The sequence below is a fragment of the Nicotiana tabacum genome, chromosome 10 (genome assembly GCF_000715075.1).
Source record: "Nicotiana tabacum cultivar K326 chromosome 10, ASM71507v2, whole genome shotgun sequence".
NCBI classification, from domain to species: domain Eukaryota; kingdom Viridiplantae; phylum Streptophyta; class Magnoliopsida; order Solanales; family Solanaceae; genus Nicotiana; species Nicotiana tabacum.
In genome coordinates, this window is record NC_134089.1 from 35,255,098 (window position 1) to 35,276,311 (window position 21,214).

A 21,214-nucleotide genomic window follows, 5' to 3' on the forward strand; every position below is an offset into this window, starting at 1 on the left:
AAAGGACACCCCTCAAGTCGTGCCTTTGTTCCCTCACCCGAGTCTCGTCCCAGTTGGGTCCTCTCGGGGAGATTTCTAACCAGGCGACAAAAAGGACGTCTCAAAGTTCAAGTATGATTCATCACTCCGCCTGTCGATCACTTCCCCCAGGCCGGCCGTTGAAGGGACTAGATACATAAAAACTTTTCAAATATATGTATGAAATGAACATGTACATCATTCTCTAGTGAATGAAACAGAGCAACATTTTGTACTCCCCATCAAGGTATTCTCCAACGCAAGCAAAGTAAAGCAAACTAGGACTCACCCAGTAAATGCAAGGTATTCTCCAATGCAAGCAAATTAAAGCAAACTGGGACTCACCCAGGAAACGCATCGTATTCTCCAATGCAAGCAAAATTAAGCAAACTAGGACTCACCCGGGAAATGCAGAAGCTAAGCAAAACTGGGACTCCCCCAGGGAACACCCAATATTCTCTAGTAAAAATGAAACCGAATACGCCAGGACTCACCCCGACGTACGCACAAACAGTACGGTGAAATCTAACAATGGAACAACGGGTTAACATTTCGACCTTAACTCAAAATAATACCCCTACGGCCAAAGGCTAACGCCAAAAGAAAAAATTCGACCTCGCTCGAATTACAACGGGTTAACATTTCGACCCTAGTTCAAAATAGCACCCCTACGGCCAAAGGTCATCTCCAGAAGAAAAAATCGACCTCGCTCGAATTACAACGTGCTAACATTTCGACCTCAACTCGAAATAACACCCCGACGGCCAAAGGCCATCCCCAAAAGAAAATTTGACCTCGCTCGAATTACAACGAGCTAACATTTCGACCTCAACTCGAAATAACACTCATACGGCCAAAGTCCATCCCCAAAAGAAAAATTCGACCTCGCTCAAATTACAACGGGCTAACTTTCGACCTCAACTCGAAATAACACCCCTACGGCCAAAGGCCATCCCCAAAAGAAAAATTCAACCTCGCTCGAATTACAACGAGTTAACATTTCGATATTACTCGAAATAACGCCTTTACGGCCACCGGCCATCATCAAATTATTTTTTTTGTTTTTCGAACTTGTTCAAATAAGTCAGAAATTGACTTCGCTCCAGATTCCAAGTTCGACCCCGCTTGAGTACATATGAAAAAGTCGACTTCACCTAAATCGACAAGTCTGAACTCAATCCCACTCAAAAGTTCAAGTCGAAACCGACTTCGTCCGAAGTGGCGAATCCGAATTCAACCTCATTTGAATCAAAGATGATTTCGCCTAAAGCGACTAGTCAAAAGTCAATCTAGCCAGAATGTGCAAATCTGAAGCAACTCCATTCGGACTCACATGACGAGACCCTACTCGGCCCGGTCAAGGTCGGATTCCCAAATTGAAAAATCAGGGACTCGCCATACAAAAATCCGAAGGTTTACGCCAAAAAAAAAGATGTAACAAGCAAGGGGAAGGGAGAGAAAATCAAAGGATATACAACAATGAAACAACTGTTTTATTTATATATATGTGCACAACAGCCGAACCTTACACAAGGCCAAAACAGGCCCAATAAACAAACAAACAAAAAAAGAGAAAGACGAAAATGAGCAATATATATACACACACACTAAAGCAGCAACAACTTTCGACTCGGCGTCATCACCATCGTTCCCCCATTATTGTCTTCAAGAAACTCCTCCTCAGCATTAGCATCCTCGCCGGCCTCCGCTGTCGCAGGGTCGTAGTCGCAGTTGACACGAGCCTCTCGTGCCTTCGCCCCGGCTTCTTCATAAGCAGTCTCAAAAACATTGTCCGCCTCTCACAAACTCTTGTATATGTCTCGTTGGGCCTCAGCATGAACCCAAAGGTCATGCAAATGGCGAGGAACAGTGGCAGAAGCAGATTCAACTTGGGCTAACAATTGCACCTTTTCAGCCTCAAGTATGGCGACCCAATTTCCCAAGTTTGAAGTTTCCCGATCAATTTTGCCAATGCGCTCTTCGAGCCTCGCCTCCCTTAGCGTGGCCGTTGCCCTCCCAGATTCCTACTTGGATTGAAGAACACGGATAGTTTCCTCCAACGCTGTCGCCCTTACTGAAGCCGATGCCCGAGCATTCTCGGCATTCTCCAACTCGGACACTTTCTCTCCAGCTCGGCTAACTTCCCCATCCATTCTACACTCAAAGCTTCAACTCTGGCAACATTTTGATCAAGTTCAGATTACAACTATTACACCTTCGCCAGAAGATGCTCACACTCTGCAGCAACCCCCTTTCCCAACTCAAGTTCTTCGTCCTTTGCACGAAGTAACTCCTCAAGCTCACTACTCCTGTGGATAGACTGCATCAACTCCTGATCCCTTTTCTCCAGCTTCTCCCCGAGAGATTGATTGTCAGTGCTCGCCCTCATCCGCTCATGCATCTCACGACATTTGTTGCGCTAGCACCGATACTTTTCCAGCATCATCAAAAAATTCTTGGCCCGAGTCTCGGCCCTGCGAGCACTCTCGATCTCTAGCATGTAAGACTAAAAACAAAGAAAAAAGTCGGTGAAGGCCAAAGCCGCCCAAAAAAGATGGGGGGGAGAAAAAAATAGAGAAGAAACTTACCCTCAGGCCCATCGTGGCCACTTCATACGATAATTCGATGTTGCTAATATCCCAAAGAGCCTCACACTCTGTGGCAGAGCATAGAAGGTCGAACTGCGGCACCAAACCCTCCTTATCTCTTAGAAGATTGAGATCCGATGGAATCTCAAGTATTCGGGAAGGACCTCCCGGTCTTACTATAGTAGGGGTAAAGCCCTCCTCAAACATCCTAAAATCATCAGGATTGAGGTCGGAGTCAGACTCGTAGTCATCAACCATGACACCTTTTCCCTTCTCTGCGACCGAAGAAGAAGTGCGATTCAGTTCGGATGATGAAGGGCCGCCCAAAATGGCAACAACAGCCTCGGGACCCCATATGTCCATCGCAATAGCCATTTAATCATTTGCAACAGCACAAGCCTCTGCCACCAGGTTTGCCTCTGCACCGGGCTTGCCTCTGCGGCCGAGTCAGCAACACTACCAATTTCAGACACTGCCAAAGGAGGGTCGCCCTCCGAAAATGCTTCGGTTAAAGGAGCCACTTCAAGCTCCACTCCCCGTCTCTTCAACGGGCCCTCTCCGCTACCAGCATGGGAAGACTCGCCTGTTGAGCGGACGGCAGGAGTCAGAGTCTCAGGTTGAGGAGTAATTTCTATGCACACAACCTCAGACACAGATGCAGATTGAGTAGCTCTCGATGTAGGCTGTAAAGCAGACCTTGGTACAGGTCGGGTAGAAGGTGTCGGTTGACGGAATGCGAGCAAAGGAGCCCTCGCCCTTTGCACTATCCCTGTCAACAAAGAAAATGATCATATAACTACAAGATCAAGTTAAAAGGCAAAGAACAAGAAAACTACGATGGGCCGACTCACCAGTGAGAGGGTTATGCCCGTATCTCTTGTAAAAGGATGCCCACTCATGGACCCCCATTGTATGGGGAAGAATAGCATTTACCCAATCGCAGATATCGTCAACTGGCAGGGGAGGCAATCTCCTAGCTGCAAAAGCAAAAACAAATTAGCAATGCCACATAAAGAGGAATGGTCGGCCCCTACCTCGAGAGGAGTCACAAAATAAATAAAGGAAAACTTACGGGCGAAGTTCCACGTCTTGGGAAACCTTTCCGAGTCCGCCACAAGGTGCTCGGTCCGCACGTAAAAATAGATTTCCCTGAAACGACAATTAGCCTTGTCGTCCATTTTCACCACCAAACTCTTTGTTCCTCAGTGGCGCATGTGGATCATCGTGCCTTGAATAAGTTGAGAGGAAAAAGTATTAAGCATATGCCCCAAAGTGACCTCTCGACCGGCGAGCTCTGCGTACTTGAGCAACATGAGGAAGATTTTGTACACGTATGGTGAAAGCTGAGCTGGGCACACTTCGTAGAAGCATCAGAAGTCTATTACTAGGGAGGGGAGAGGAAGTGTATACACGACAACAAAAGGGTACGCGTAGAATGCGCAGTACCCTGGGCGGTGCAGATGTACAATATCCGTCCCCATTGCCAGCACCATTTCAATGTGGTTTGGAATTCCCCACTTGGTCTTGAGCACCGCAATCACCGCTTCATCCATGGAAGAGGATGTAGGATCCGGTTCTTCTCCAGCGGGGCTGTTGAAATTGGTCCATGATTTCCCCTGATGGGGCAGCATCTCAGCCGCTGTTGGAACTCCCTCATCTTCCGCCGCCTCCGCTCCTTCTCCGAGAATAGGTGCATCATTTTCCGGTGCCGGAGCTTCTGCGAACCTGTCAGTCTGGGAAGAAGTACCGGCCATTTGTTTGGACTGATCGAAATAAATGAGTATGATGAAGGAAAACAGAAGATGGTAGCATCAAGTTCTGACTAACAAGAGTATGAAATTAGAAGTATGAAATATTAAAGAATGTGAAGGTTTGATAAATTCTTCAGATAAATTGAAAAGTGTAGCAATTGAATGGTGGTTTTCCCCTATTTATAGGAACATAAATATCCTGAGCGAGAAATTCAAGATCCGCCAATCAAAACTGATAGGACACAAGAAATGATATGGTGCCTGGTAAACGTGCGCCATAAGGATAGTGGCTATTCATGATGCATCGAATCAATGCAACGATTCAACTCCGTACAGACGTAATGGTCCGATGGTACCATTGAAGCGTCACGTCGCCACCTCGACCTAAGGATCTCGCTCAATGCATAAAATTCAAATTTTCCTAACTTTTGAATCGACAAAGTCTATCCATTGAGCCCGTTAAGAGGCAATCTCGACGGGCGGAGGACTAACTGTATGGGTCAAAATCTGACTAGAATGGTTGTCCTTAAGAGGAATGATAAGGGGTTGACCAAGCCGTAATCATGCCCACGGGGCGAGATAGCAAAGAGCACCTCGACCATCGTCGGGGTCAAATCATTGGAAAGCTTACATTACAGAACAAGCATTGTGTTCGAGCAAACGACGAAGGTACAGTCGTAAGAAAGTACGTCGGTCAAAGACTATCGGATAAAAGGGAAAGGAACTATATATATGGGGGAAAACCCAGATAAAAGGGGGGATTTTACAGAGAGCTACGAGGATAAGAGTCAATAAGAGGAATCTCTCCATCATCAACAGTTCCCTCTCTTCCCCTTCCTTGCTCCCGTTATTATGACACATATCTATCCTAGATGTAAGCCCATCTCTCATGTTTGATGTACGATTATTTACGTTAAAAAATATCACGTGTTCTTATTCTTCTTCTATCTCGCACTCTATATGTTTGGATCTGGAATTAATTATGTTTTGTTAAGATTTACCTTCTATACTATTAATAATTAGTTCTATAAAAAGGTTTTTATATTTTTTGGTCAAACAGTAATGCCGGCCTATGATGTCAACCTATAATCACAATTCTTTTTTAAGTTAATTCCAGTCTGACGGTTATTATGGTTTTTTGTCTTATTTTTTGGACTGATTGATATTTATGTTGTTTGTAAGAATGTCACCATATTGTGTGTATGTTGCATATTAGCCCTAGAACGGAGTCAAATCCACTCACACTTAGAGGTGACAAAATGGTTAAAAAACAGTTATCTACTCACATCAGAACAAGAAAAATGCTCAATAGCGAAGGGAAAACTGGTTCCTAAAAGCAAGAAATTGGTCCCAAATGGTCAATAGCGACCAGATAACGACCAGATAATCTGGTCCTTATAGCTTCCACCGCTAAAGGTCATTAAGGATTAGATGAGGTTCTAATCGTTAAAACTGTTTTGCGGCCAGTTTAAAACTAGCCCTTAAATAATTTTTAAGGACCATGTTTTTGATGCCTATTTGCATATTTTAGGGACTAAATTCCCGGTCCTTAGAATATTTTTGCGACTAGTTTAAATATGGTCGTTAAACAGTACTTTCGCGGCCAGTTATATCTTTTGCGAATATTTTAATGTTGGTCGCTAAGTCGAACAGGGTAGTACTACAAAGCTACATATTTAGCAACCAAATTTTCTACTCCAAAAAAGGATTTAAGGACTACCAGTCTAGTCCCTAAAGAAACAAGTCACAAGTCCCTAAATCACATTCAATTTGCAACTAGAAAATCGAGTATATTAATATATAGATGATATTTCTTTTCATAAAATATTACCAAAAATGATCAACATCAGTTAGTTGCACATTATATCAATGATGTAAGCTAGTCACAATATAGTGTTCATAAACATTTAGCAAAAAACTACATATCACTAATATCCCTCAATTGTAACGTAAAATTTTCTTGACATTCCCAGCAAAAAGATGGTTCAATCTATGTGTCGTTAAAAATCTGCTTCTTGTAAACTTCAATATCCAAAACCTGTAGAAGAAATAAGAAATTTTAGTTAGAAAAATTGTAACTGTGTGGACGGAACAAAATCAGGGCTAGATGGAGAAAAAAAGAAGCAACAAAAAATTATTTGCTAGCCACCATTGTTCCCTTTCATCACTTGAAAAAGTTGTCTTAATTTATATATAGGGACAAAGAATTGAGACAAATAGTTTAAATTAATGCAGCAAATTACAGTTTGTTATTTGTTCTGCTCTTAGCAAAAGGCTCCCATTCAAATGAACCAAATATCTAGCTATTTCCTATACTAAATGACAGAAGATATGAATTACTCATGAAGAATAAGGACAATTTGTTTGAATTTTTCAGTTAAGGCCCTGCAATATCATCAATTAAATTTCTTATTATTTATTGGTCAAAGAGGTCCAAACAAAACTTATACCTTCACAATTCCATTCACATGTTTGCTAAGGTTTACCATGCTAGGAGTATTAGAAATGGGCAGAGTGTTGCCATCAAAGTCATAGATAAGGAAAAGTTCTAAGGGTTGGACTTGTGAATCAGATCAAACAAAATATATCTGTTATGAGACTAGTTAGACATCCTAATATCGTGCACCTTTACGAAGTCATGGCCAAGAAAATCAAGATTTATTTCGGGATGGAGTATGATAAAGGAGGTGAACTCTTTAACAAGGTAGCGAAAGGAAACATTAAAGAGGACGTTGCACAAAGTTATTTTCAACCGTTGATAAATGTTGTAGATTTTTTGCCATAGCAGGGGTGTCTATCACTGGGATTTGAAACTGAAAACTTACTGTTAAACGACGATGAAAACTTAAAAATTTCAAATTTTGGTTTAAGTGCTCTTGTCGAGTCAAAGCACTAAGACAGACTCTTACACACTACGTGCAGGACTCCAACCTATGTTTCTCCGGAGGTGCTCAATAGAAAAGGCAACGATGGTGCAAAAACTGATATTTGGTCATGTGGGGTTGCCCTATTCGTGTTGTTGGCTGGTTATCTTCCATTTAAGGACTCAAATTTAATATAAATGTATAGGAACATGAGGTGTTGAGAAAGGACCGGAAATAGGTCTAACTGGGAGTGCTAAAACAGGCTGCCCTGGCCCATATAGAGGTGCTGATGTTGGAGGTGGCCTCCCTGCATCATTAGGCATACCAGGCTACATCGGTCTAAAAGTAGAGATCCCTGATCCAACCATGGGGCCAGATGAAGATGGAGATGACATAGCTGGAAAAGAAGTAGGGTGAGCATGCCGAAAAACAGAAACGTCAGATCGAACTACTAGAACAGATTATTGAAAAGGACTTGCATTCTATGGAGCACCAAAATGTGTAGTAGCATGCATTTAGGGAAAGGTTGGTCGATTGGGATATTTGGTGCCCATGGTCACAAAGGATCACTTCCTGATGTTTTTCCACCAAAACAAACAAAAAGACATGTCATTATTATATTAGCACAAAAAAGCAATGCCAGACTTATACATCAGCCGAGAATAGTAAGAAAACAAAATATTTGCAGAGTTAAAGTACAATGCAAAAATGCAAAAGGGAAAAAGGCAAAAAGGAAAGATAAAGACAAAGGATAAAAAAAATAGCTCTGTCTAAGTAGATAAATACTTCATCGAAAGCTATTATCATTTTGTCAATGAGCAGTCCGACGAGTTTGATAGCAGATAAGGAATAGTTCGGAGAAAGAGGGATAGGGCAAAGGGAAATTTCAGTTGCATTTCCTTTTAATGCAAAGATGCGAAGGTGTACTTATAGATTGAATTGCCGATAAGCTTTCCTTACATGTACCGGTTTTTTAATTTTAATGAATTTATTTACACTCTGTATAAAAATTAAATGGCTAGGATCTAGCTTCAGCAAATACAGAGGAAAAGCAAAAAGTGGCTAGGATTCCAAACTTGAATACATTTGATATCATTTCCCTTTATGATAAGTATGATTTATCCAAATTATTTGAGGAACTTTTTTTAAAGAATGAAGCTAAATTCATATCCTGGAAACCAGCGGCCGGCATCATGTCCAAGCCGAAAGATACTGCTAAACGCCTTAAACTAAATGAAAGCCTAAGACCAATTCTTCAGGATATTGTTTGGACATGGCAAGAAGAATAACAACCTCAGCAATCAAAAAATCAATATGTAACCAACCCCTAACAAGCAGCGCACAAGATTTCAAACTAGAGATGAACCTAGAAGTTGTAGATATTTTACCTTGTATGTGCTTCTTTTAAGCATTCATCGTCCATTAAATATTATTACCGATATCCTCAACAACATATTTGTATCAATACATTATTATCACTTTCAGCAACTAGCGTCTCCGGTATGGGTTATCAAACTTCAACCACTAGCGTACATTAAGAAATTAGTAATAAGACAAATAACTATGCACAACCAGCAAATTCAGAATCAACAGAAGATATAAATTCCACAAAGGATATTTAATAACATACACTTAAATCAACCAAAATAAATTGATGTTTCGTGTAAGTTGCTACTCACTTGTTATCATCAAAGATCTGAATAGTTATTCTCCTGAAAGGCTGAAAATTAGTTTGTTGCACTAATAATAATTCTTTTAATTGCCTCACTTCTTTTAATTTCACCCCAATTAAATAGGTTTCGTCAAGTCAGTTATCAACAAGTTGCATCAATTGCTTATTTGGTGCCATAACCTTGGATAGTAAATAAAAAAAAGGTTTAAATAATTAAGATAACAAAATTATTAAGATGCACATTACTTAAAAAAAGTACTAAGATGCACATTACTCATTATCAAACTTGTCAAACTCATATTTATGACTAAACTTCTTATGATTTCACAAGAATGAGATAAACTATAAGTTGATATGCATAACATATAACACACAATTGCTCAAGAAAATGAGAAATTAAAACACATAAGAAACTTCATAGTTAAATCACTGATTTTCTTTCTTAAAGGTTAGATGCATAGAAAGCATTTGGTTGAGCTCCAGAAAACTGGTGGTGACACATTAGAGTTTTACAAGACATGTTCTTGTTTAAATTCCTAGAATAATTATGACATTGTGTATCATGAACTCTCCAACAATTATTGGAAGACCATAGTGACGTAACAGATTCTTGGACCTTAAAAATGGCAGTTCTACAAGAACTTCTCTTCGGTAAAAGATATCGTCTGGACATCTAGAAAAAGCCTCTGAAAAAAAAAATTCTTGTAATCAACACAATTCTGTTATGGGTAATAGAAACTATTGACTTTTCACTCTACTGAAGGTCAGCAAATTGCTACTGGGATCGAGGAGATTACATGGGATTTAACTTTGACTAATGATAGACAAAAAGAAGTCGATGATAAGGTAGCTTCAGGTGATCGAATAACTATGCAAGAGGATGGTTTGAATCGAGCAAACAATGGTAGTAAGCAGCAAGGAGTTACACTGGTGGCTCAAGAAGGTAACAGTGATCGAGCTACTATCGATCGAGTGGAGCATGTTGTAATGCCTGAAGCTATGGTTGCTATCAGTGGTGACATTATTGCTTCTTCAGGTCAAGTTGAAGCTCGGAAAAATATTGAGGGTGTAGGTGTGGAGCAGGTCAAGAAAAAACCAACTAGAGAGGATATGAGGTTGAAGGATATTCTTGCTGGTACGATTTTCGCGAGGATGTACACAGCTACTGCTGGTGCATTGAAGGTTGTTGCTGATCGAGCTAATACCTCAAACAAACCTGATATGGTTCAACTGGTTGGGGCATCTGTAATGTGAAGGAGTTACAAGATCATCAGTTGGTGAAAAAAGTAGTAGCGTTTGTGAAGTCTCAAAATCAAAGTCCTACTGCTGCGATGAAGTTTTCAAAGGATGGGAGTTCAAGTTTAAAGCTTGTTAATGCTGTGAATACAACTGGCGTGGCTGTTTTATATGGTTCACTTGCTACGGGTGATGGGGCAGATGTTCAACAAGTTCAAAAACCAGTAGTTGATGCAACAGGAAAGGGAAAAATCTGGACATGAAAGCGTTCAAGTTACTGCAAATTCCAATAGCAATTCTGATGGGAATATTTGTGCACCTATAGCTAGATTGAATGCCTATAAATTGGTCAATAATGAGAAGAAAAATATGGTGGAAGGTTGGACCACAGTAGCTTGCAAAAAGACTGTTACAACACAAACTATAGTGTGTGTACATGTAATTGTTTTGCAGAATTTTTTTTTATTTTCCTATATTGTCAGCTTTATTCGAACCAAAAGTTAATAGGGACATCATCTCTTGATCACTCATAAATATTCTCCTATATAAGCTTGGTTGGACTAAACAACATCGTATAAGACAAAAGTTTACAAGTAATGTATGTTATGTGTTTAAAAAGCAGGAACATGAGCTCAAGAGACTTGAAGGTCGTAGAATTGGGGAAAAAAAGAGAGAAAGGAAATGAAATCACAAAGAATCAAAAAAATGCTGACAACAATGTACAATGGAGTTGGCTCTAAGAAGAGTCAAGTTAAATCAATTGCATACGAACGCAACATAATATATCAATATGTTACATTGCTAATTTACATCATTGTTTCTCTTCATCTAATTTTTAAAAATATTAAATTTGGGTAATAAGTTGACTATACAATTTAAAGAACCCATAAAAATTATTGTAAAGAAACTGCACTAGAACACATAATGATAAAAAAAATCAACCAATTAATCACCTCATATGAAAAACCACAAGACATCCTACAAAGTTTTCATCATAGAGATAGAAAGATGCAAAGAAGTGAAAGGATTCATAACCAGAAGTGCGCCTCCATTATGACTATAAGCCTCTGTTAATCTTTTGATTCTTCGCCCAAGTCTCGGCTTCATTTTTTAACTTTTTCTTCTTTAATTTTCTTGTATACATACACACACACCGTCTCTTTTTGTGTTTTTGACTGCTTTGGAATCTTAGATCATTAAGTTATGCAATGTGATTCACTCCATTTTTGCTAGATTTTATCTCAAAGCATTTGAATTCCAACTAAAGTCTCCATCTTTTTATTTAAATTGCAGGTTTTATTTATTGAATAAGCCCATAACTATGGAGTTAGGGGATAACAAGATTTTTGAAGGTAGGGCTGCTGCTAGCAGCGACCCTACTGGAAGCCAAACTCATGACCCTTCAAGCAAGTCCTCGGAAGAATTATATAACGCAAATCTCAAAGGAGAAAACCATCACAGAGACGAAACTCTACAAGAAAAACTCAAATTTCTCCTCCTTGACCTACGAGCCCCATCTTTAAACCAATATTCTCATTTTTATCACTCACACAATAACTATCACTATTCTAAACAACCCAATTGCATAAAACAACTAAAGAAACAAAAAATTGCAGAACCCGATTTTTGATTTCTGGTTCAATCGAAAAAAAAAACAAGAAGAAGAAAAAAGAAAACGAAACAGGTAAAAGAGAAAGAAATTAAACTTACTCTTGATTAGGCAGATAATCCAATGGTAGAGTTTGTGTAAAGTATCGAAATTTGACCCCAACCTTCTGAGTTTGAGGTGATGAATTTTGCAACCTTTTGAGTTCTGACTGATGAAGTTTGCAACCTTCTGAACTTTGAATAGAATTGAAGTCGCCGCTTAATTAGGGATTGTAGCGTGAAAGTAATTTTTTGGGAGATATTTTAGAGTGAAAGTGAATTTTTGGAGTGATTTTACAGTAAAAATAGATTTTTGGGGTTTTTTTTTTTTACTTTACTTTCATATTCCCGTCTCTATCCCGCTAAAATCGAGTATTAGAGGCCAGGTATTAAATTTTTTTAGACCAGAATAAGTCTAGTCGTGTATTTAGAAAACAAATTGGGTATTAGAGACCCCAAAAAAATCTCATCCTTATAAGTACACTTTTAGAGACCATATATAAAACCTGTCGCTAAATATTGGTCCTTAATAAGCCTTTTTCTTGTAGTGTATTATCCATGAAAAATGAGTTGGATAATGAACTATATAAAAACGGGTCGAATATGGATAAAAACCATATTATTCACTTAGAAAATGGTTAACCAAATGGATAACTAATGTGTTTAATTTTTACATTTGTAAAGCCTCAAATTGGAGTTCCTCAAGTTTGGAAGACTAAAAATTCTCTCATAAGTGATCATATTTAAGAAGCCATGGATAATATGAATTTTCATATTATCCGTCGGATAAACCCGTTTTTTATCCGTCTCAAATACGAGTCGGGTCGGATAATTTATCTGTTTTTTTTAAATTATCCGTTTTGGCCCGCTCATATTCGATCTGATCCGCCCGTTTGCCACCTCTATCCCTGGGTAAATGGTTCTTTATTCATATTTGGCCCGTTTTTAAATGGTTCATTATCCAACCTATTTTTTAATAAATAATATGGGTAAATAACTATTTTTTTAAATCATTTTGCCACCTCTATCCCTAGGTAAGAAAACGTAATATTTCCCTCAAATATGATAAAAGTAAATAATGGGCTTTACAGCTAGGCCCACTTGAATTATACATTATACTAACGGAGGTTCCTCTTTGAGTACAACTAGCCTTTGCGTGTTAGTTACAACCTTCTCCTTAATTGATTTTCCATTTTGAAGTAAATTTTGATGTTTGCAATTTGACATATTTAAGAAATATTTTTCTGTTATAGCTTATAGAAACGAGAAAATTAAAACGTTAGAATGTTTTTTCGTTCTTTTACACGCTAAAATCTGTGATCCTTAAGGATAATTTATGTAGAAGGTATAAACAAGGGACACCTGAAAATTAAAACTGAACAAGAAAATAGAGAAAGATGAATTTTCTTTTAAATGTATTTGAATGACTAAATCTCTAAATGATAATTTGGTTTAAAGTTCTAAATTTTATACTAATTCTGAATAAAGATTGAAATATTAGTATCCATCAAAGAGAGAGAGCTGATATGTCATGTTTCACAATCTACTAAATATTGGAAGTAAGTTATTTTTTGCGCAAATCTGTCATATTAAAATATCATTTCCTCATTCACATTTAAAGGTTTTTTCTTCCCTTTCACTATATATTAACTATGTTTTATTTGTTCAAATTTGGCTTTAAGTGTTAAGTGTTTGAATACGAACTATATTAAGTGACATGGATTTAAGTACCATAAAGAGAATAGAAAATAATGCAGATGTTATACATGACGTTTGTATATTCAAAGAAAACATACAAATTCTTTAATTTTGGAATCTTCCTTGTATTTAAAAATACCATATTACATGCAAAGGGGAAAATGACAGTCAAACATAAAATGATAATTGCTTCCCACCCAATATTTTTTTTTACCAAACACCCACAAAACAAGCAATTGGGACGTTAGACTTATTATCATTCTAAGTAAATACTTAAACCAATTAACTAAAAAGTTCTCCAAATTTTCATTTTCAATTGAATTTAATTTCTATAAACTGATAATATAAAAAATATTTTTACATTATCATAACACCTAAAAGATAATACAATTAATCATCCACAATAATTAAAATTATTAACTTAAAAAATAAAGCATGGTATCTACTATAATCGGAGGCGGAGCCAGGATATAAAAGTTATAAGTTCGGAGTTCTAATCCGTTTAAGTTACCGAGTTCTAAATTAACAATTAACACATAATCAATAAATTTAATAACACTAATACATGATTTGGACCAAAACTATTAAGTTTGGCTGAACCTGTAACTGATTAGCTAGCTCCGCCCTAACTATAATAGGTTAACATACACTATGTTTGTATATAAATTAATTAATTTTGTTTTAATAATGGAACTGTTTATGGTTCAATTGATGAGAATTGAGTACGAGTCTTTGTCACCATAAACACATATGATGTCTCTTTTTTCTTTCTACCAAAAACAAAGACCCTTAATAAGAGTAGAATCATGAGTGGATTACAGTGATGAAAAGAGAAAAAGCAAGAATTTCCAAAACAAAGAAAAAAGTAAAAATAAAAAGAAGAAAAAAAAATTAGTATTTCACACATGCAATTAATATATATACATACTGCCTCTGCCAACTAGTGAGCTTAGCTTAGATTAGCTGCTACTAATACTGTAACTGTTGTGTTCTTTATATCTCTCTGCTTACTTGAATTCTACACATAAAAAAGTTCTCTTCTTCATTTCTTCTGCTTCTACTCTGCTCCTCTAGTCTCTGCAGTGGTAGTAGCAAAGAAAGAAAAAGCTCTTTTTTTTGCTACTTTTGAGGTGTCTTTAGCCGCCTTTGTGTTTTGCAGAGAAGTTATAAATATATATTTGACACAAGCATTTAAGTGAATTGGTTGTTGTGGTTTCAGAAGATTTTGTGTGATCTTACAATTATTTCTGGGCTGCATTTATAATTCACTTAAATTCTTGAAAAAGAGAGATTTTTTTAAAAAAGAAAGCTGTTTAGTTGAAGTTTTCTTCTTTCCTCTGCTTTTTTACTATAAGTTGGGGCGGTTGCTGCTAAGAGAACAAAAGGAATAGCTCAATTAGAGGAAGTGTGTATTCTTCTTCTTCTTCTTCTTCTTCTTCTTCTTCTTCTTTTTGCAGAGATCTGGTTACAAGAAAGAGACATCTTAATACAAGGTAATTCAAGAAAATGAAAAAAAAAAAGTTTTTTTTTTTTTTGGTTTTATTTTTTATGGGGTGGTTTTTTTGGATCTGGGAAATTCTTGGCTTTCGTTTTCTTGGGAAAAGGATGAATTAGAGGGAACTGGGGATGTGGAGTTTTCAGTATTAGGGGACTCGTGTGTGTGTATCATCTTTTTTGTCTCATTTTTTGTCCTTATTTGTGTTGTTTACAGATCTGCCAGAATTTGAAAATGTTGGCTCAGAAGCAAGCAGAAGAAGCTATTGTCCCAAACTTCAATGAAACTGAACATGATGGTGGAAAAGAATTAGAAGTTGAGAAATTAGAAGATCACTCCATTTTTAATGTCAAGAGTTTCCTCTGGCATGGTGGTTCTGCTTGGGATGCTTGGTTCAGTTGTGCTTCTAATCAAGTAAATATATCACCTTTTTTTTTCCCTTAAAAAAAAGCCATAAAAATATTTCATTTTGATGAATTTAATGTGTTGTTTTTACAGGTAGCACAAGTGCTATTGACATTACCATACTCTTTTTCTCAACTTGGTATGGTATCAGGCATAGTGTTCCAGATCTTTTATGGTCTTGTTGGTAGCTGGACTGCATACCTCATCAGTGTTCTCTATATTGAATACAGAAGCAGAAAAGAAAAAGAAGGTGTTAGCTTCAAAAATCATGTCATTCAGGTATATATATATTTTTAAAATTAATTTTCTTTATATGTCTGTCACTTAACTGCTTATTTGTTGTAGCATTTCCATATTTCGTTTCCATTGAATTATGGCTTTCATATTACTTGTTTAAAATGCCGCATTATAGATTACTTCTAAAATTCATTTCTGTCGAACACTCCCAATATTTATTTGATTTTTTCTTGAAATGGCAGTGGTTTGAAGTGTTAGATGGACTACTGGGACCATACTGGAAAGCAGCAGGCCTTGCCTTCAACTGTACTTTCCTTCTGTTTGGATCTGTCATTCAACTAATTGCTTGTGCAAGGTATGGACTTATTGACTTATGAACATGATCCCTTTCATTTTAAAAAGGAAAAAAAGTACTACTGGTGTACATTTCTGAACTGGAATTTGGTTAAAACGTGATCTTGATAGTTTCTTTTTGGATGGTTTCTTGACTTGGAACAGTAATATATATTACATCAATGATCATTTGGACAAGAGGACATGGACATACATATTTGGAGCTTGTTGTGCTACTACTGTTTTCATTCCTTCTTTCCACAACTACCGAATTTGGTCTTTTCTAGGCCTTGGGATGACCACTTACACAGCTTGGTACTTAACCGTAGCAGCTCTTGTTCATGGCCAGGTAAATATAATTTTAATCGATAATTACATGTAAGAACTATACAATGATAGTGTAAATTATTGTTTTCACTATTATAAATAAGTCAAATAAATGAAAAGTTATTTGTATGTATAGGTTGAAAATGTTCAACACTCTGCTCCAAACAAGCTAGTGTTGTATTTCACTGGTGCTACCAATATCCTTTACACCTTCGGTGGACATGCTGTTACTGTGTAAGTTATTTCTTACTGCTGCTTTCTTCTTAAAAATAAATATGAATATGTTATCTAATGATATATATATATATCATCTTCTTCTTGGTCCGCTCTAGTTTCTACACAGTTTCTCTTTGCAGCTTTTGCCTCCTACCTCGGGGTTTGTCTACACCCGACAAAATCATGAAAAAATAACCTTTTCTTTTAATTTTGTAAGCTGGAAAAACAACATTACCCCATTCCATTTCCCTTCACATGAAAAAACAACAGTGAAATGGACCTCTTTTTTTTCCTTTCATTATATACAATTTTCTCACTTTTGTTTCCCTTTAAATACTACTTTTTCCCAATCTTACCATATTGCCTATGATCTTATCCTCGTATCTTGGCATGTTCGTGGTACATGGAAACTAGCTAAGCCAAAGACTTGTTTAGTCATTAAATGCATCCCATTAAGAATACTTCATACATTTAATGGTACAGCTTAGAATTGTATTTAAAGAATCCAATGCCCCATATTGTCAAAGTACTTACTTTATATGACTTGAGTAATTAATACATATGATTAGATTCCATATTCTTGTTTACATATAACTTATATGTACCGTGTAAATAATTATTACACTATCACTGTAATTTCACTTGTTACCCAGGCAGTGGTGGAGTTAGGATTTTCATTAAGGGAGTCAAAATATAAATAAATAAACTCACCAAGAAGTCAAGGGGTATCAATACATAGTATATATACATATTTTTTTTAAAATTACCGAGCTAAAATGTAATTTTCCGACGAAGTGGTGTCGGACACCCCTTGGGTGCATGTGACTCCTCCACTGTACACCAGGTTGCCTATTTTATTTTTCTAAGTAAACTAGTTTCGCTTTTCAGCAGTAATCTTTTCTTATTTTTATTGTATTTATTTTGCATGATTAACTAATTAACCCAATTTTTTTAATATTTATTCAGGGAAATTATGCATGCAATGTGGAAACCACAGAAGTTCAAGTACATATACTTAATAGCCACCTTGTACGTTTTCACCCTAACATTACCATCAGCTTCAGCAGTTTACTGGGCATTTGGAGATCAACTTTTAAACCACAGCAATGCATTTTCACTTCTACCAAAAAACGCATGGCGTGATGCTGCTGTGATCTTGATGTTAATTCACCAGTTTATCACATTTGGATTTGCATGTACTCCATTATACTTTGTGTGGGAGAAAGTTATAGGGATGCATGATACGAAAAGCATATGCTTAAGGGCATTGGCTAGATTGCCTGTGGTTGTACCAATATGGTTCTTGGCTATTATTTTCCCATTTTTTGGACCTATTAATTCTGCAGTTGGTGCTCTTTTGGTTAGTTTCACAGTCTACATCATCCCAGCTCTTGCCCATATGCTCACCTATCGTAAATCCTCCGCTCGTCAGGTATGCATTTATTTCTCTACCTCCCAATTGTACTGTATATAAATATATCATAAATTTCGTGATTCTGTCCATCAAATCTTAGAAACAGTTGAGCCTTGGTTTTCCATGATTTTTATCCACTTTTGACAGCTAGATTCACCTTTGTTACATGATATTCACCGATTGGCTTTGAGCACATCCATTAAGGAAATACTAAATTCTAAACAAAAGTAGTTAGTATGACTAAACTACCCTTAATTAAATGTTGCAGCATAGTTAATGTGAGGAGTAAAAGAATTTTTAGGAATATGTACATAAGGGTAATTTTGGAAGAACAAATTTCTTTGTTATATAAATGAACACTTATTTTGGACCAAAATTGAAAGGCAAATTGGTCACTTATATATTATGGATTGGAGGGAGTGTTTAGAAATAATATGCAAAACTATTTTATATTAAGACTTTGTTTTCCAGTGGCATTTTATACACTGAGTTGAATTATTAGTCTTTAGATTGACCTAAAATTCACGGGTTGGTGTTAAGGGTTTGTGAGAGAGATTGCCAAGCACATGTTAACTAATAAGAATTCTTTGTATATGTCCCTTTGCTAAGTCTTTTAACCTTGTGGTCGAATTATAAATTCTTATCGCCTAATATTCATACAATTAGACTTATAAGGTTAATACATGTAATTCTATTTAATAAGTATTCATCATTAACCTATGATATAAATATGGTAATTATTCATTGCATTGATGATGTAAACATTCCATAACTTATTATTGGTGCATATAATTTAAATTCTTATCTAAAAGTACGAGGGTGAGGGTGGGGTTTTTCATGGGTGGGGGAGAGAGAGAGGACACAAAGGTACAACAAAGGCATTAATAGCTTGGATTTGGAAATATATGGTAGGGGAGAAGATGTAGGTGGAAAGTCCATTTCATTTAGTTATAAGCTACAGTCTCACTGTTGTATTATGTCTCAGATGAGCTGGCTAGTTTCTTGACTGACAACCTTATGCCCTTGATTTTGACATATTTTACTACTAGTATACTGTATATATTTGCCAATGAATTTAACACTTTCTTTCCATTATCTGGTCCCTAGATTTCATGTTATGTTCATAAAATTAGACCATTTCTTGAATTTTTTTTCTAATTTAAGGATACATTTTGATTGAACTTGCAGAACGCGGCGGAGAAACCTCCATTTTTCATGCCAAGTTGGACTGCTATGTATGCAATTAACATCTTTATAGTTGGTTGGATTTTTGTTGTCGGATTTGGGTTCGGAGGTTGGGCTAGCATGACCAATTTCGTCAGACAAGTCGATACGTTTGGCCTTTTCGCCAAGTGTTATCAATGCAAACCTTCGCTTCCTCCGGCGAGCCTACCGCCACATTCGGCGCCACCGGCCTCCATCCACCACTAAGAAGCTGACCTAGATTTGCCGCAGCGCCAAAAAGGGTGTTGCAAAAGTTCAACGGTCAAAATTGTCCTTAGACTATGACTATCTTGTATTATATACATGGGGTTGTAGCAATACTTCCCTTACATGTGGTGTGTGCCAAAATTTTCATTTTCTTTCTTTTTACCCCCTTAAGATTTCAATTTTTTTTCTTACAACATTAGATATAATAGTGTGTTGAATTGTGATGATTCCTTTGCTATCAAAAGCATAGGCTAATTAAATCAAGATGTATTAGTTTTTAATTTCTTCCCCACTCTTGGTGGAGTAGTAAATGATTGTTGTTATAAAATAGGATTATATAGCTGTTGGTATTGTAGAAAGTTTGTGCCTTTTGCATTGTCATTATTGCTTGTCATGTTTTGTGGAGTATAATTAATCTCTTTTAAAGTTTAAAGAATTTGCCAACAAGGGTATGATCCAATACAAGTACCCTAATGGCAAGGTCTCAAACATGTTACTTACAATCCAACGTTTTAACAACAATAAAATTACAAAACCGGTGTTCTTCATGTGTTAGAATATGTTTATTACTCTTTTTATCATGTTATTACTTGCGTAATATTTTGTCATAGTAATTTACCTGTAATTTTCTTGTAGATAATCTGATCGTGTAAATATTTTTTGCCCCGTGTTTTGCGATGTGATCCTTTTGACTTGAGATTCTTCTTTAGAGGAGTGGGGGTTGGACCCAAATTAAGTTCCTCTCACATGGAATGCACGTCTGCTTGTTAAAACCTTGTCATGTGCCACTCTTTCCTCCTACATATTCTCTCAGTCCTCTCACATGCTTATCAAAATCTTGAACATGCATGAATCTCTCCATTTAAAGTCTCCACTTCAATTTTCTATTCCTTTTAATTACGTATTTATATTTTTATTTTGTTTATATAATTAGTGTTGAATTCATATGAATTGGATTGAAGACCCTTTGACTCTCTATGATGTTAAACTTAATTTATTTATCTAGCGTAGCGTAATATCCGGGATTAAGGTGTCGTTATGCTGTTTCTTTGAATAATTAAATCCGACTTTTGTGTTGATGGTGGATTTGAGCAAAGATAGGATTATTATATATTAATTTATGGGTCAAATTTATAAAGTTTGGACCATAGATAAGTGTGAAAACCAAAAAAGTGGTTTAGTTGGAAATTACTGTTAAGTTGGGTCGCCGAATTTGGCATTCCACTTTTGGAAATTGATGAATAAAGTAGTAAGTGCCATTCAAAGGAGAAAATAGACTGAATCGAATATACAAAGTGAAGATGCATCATGCATGGGAGTCACAGCATTTTATGCTTAAATATAACATGAATACATCTTTGGAAATTTCTGAGAAGTGGACTAGTGGTAAATTTGGCTAAAAACTTATTTTAGGTTCTTTTTTTTTGGGATTCCTGTATAGTTTCTTACTACATTTTAATTAATTCCCTTGCCAGAATTATTGGCTTCGCCGCCGAGTTACCAGATTTTCTCTCTCCGACTAACGGTCGACTTCGACCATCTCCCTCTCTCCGACGAACGCCCTCCACAGGCGAGCCGGCGCCGGCCACTTTGAGCAGCGGCTCAGTTTGAAAAAATTGCTTTACGGGCACCGTGGTGGTTGGTATCCCGGCGGCGGTTTTGAGGTGTATGCTTTTACTGTTTATGTGTTAGTTTAGCTTTTACGGTTTTGTTAGATCTGGTTGTTTTTTACTGTGTTTTTTTTTCGATCTTGGGGTTTTGCCCTGCACTGATAGTTTGATTTTACTGTTTCTCTTTTCTTGTTAGATTTTACCCTTTTTTCTCTTTTTTGATCTTGGGGTTTTGCCTTGCACTGATAGTTTGATTTTACTGTTTCTCTTTT

At 36.8% G+C, this 21,214-nt stretch overlaps 1 protein-coding gene and 1 long non-coding RNA gene across 2 annotated transcripts; one reads left to right on the plus strand and one right to left on the minus strand.

Annotated features, from left to right (window-relative positions):
- Positions 1–6,134: 6,134 nt before the first annotated feature.
- Positions 6,135–12,224, minus strand: LOC142164628 (uncharacterized). The gene is made up of 2 exons (XR_012695447.1): positions 11,840–12,224; positions 6,135–6,395 (listed from the first exon to the last, which is right to left on the minus strand). It is a non-coding gene; the product is annotated as an uncharacterized LOC142164628 (long non-coding RNA).
- Positions 12,225–14,198: 1,974 nt separating this feature from the next.
- On the plus strand, positions 14,199–19,691 carry LOC107782481 (auxin transporter-like protein 4). Its single transcript, XM_016603366.2, has 8 exons — positions 14,199–14,967; positions 15,186–15,383; positions 15,468–15,653; positions 15,854–15,966; positions 16,110–16,293; positions 16,408–16,505; positions 17,454–17,919; positions 19,090–19,691. Exons 2-8 carry the CDS (start codon positions 15,204–15,206, stop codon positions 19,330–19,332), a joined length of 1,470 nt encoding a protein of 489 aa, XP_016458852.1. The 5' UTR covers positions 14,199–14,967; positions 15,186–15,203; the 3' UTR covers positions 19,333–19,691.
- The last annotated feature ends 1,523 nt before the right edge of the window (positions 19,692–21,214 follow it).

What these genes read in the sequence shown, in the direction of transcription:
- LOC107782481 (XM_016603366.2), top strand. Translation starts at nt 15,204, where the DNA reads ATGTTGGCTCAGAAGCAAGCAGAAGAAGCTATTGTCCCAAACTTCAAT. An exon ending in TCAGTTGTGCTTCTAATCAA is followed by an intron (nt 15,384 to 15,467) that starts GTAAATATATCA and finishes TTGTTTTTACAG; the next exon opens with GTAGCACAAGTGCTATTGAC. An exon ending in CAACTAATTGCTTGTGCAAG is followed by an intron (nt 15,967 to 16,109) that starts GTATGGACTTAT and finishes GACTTGGAACAG; the next exon opens with TAATATATATTACATCAATG.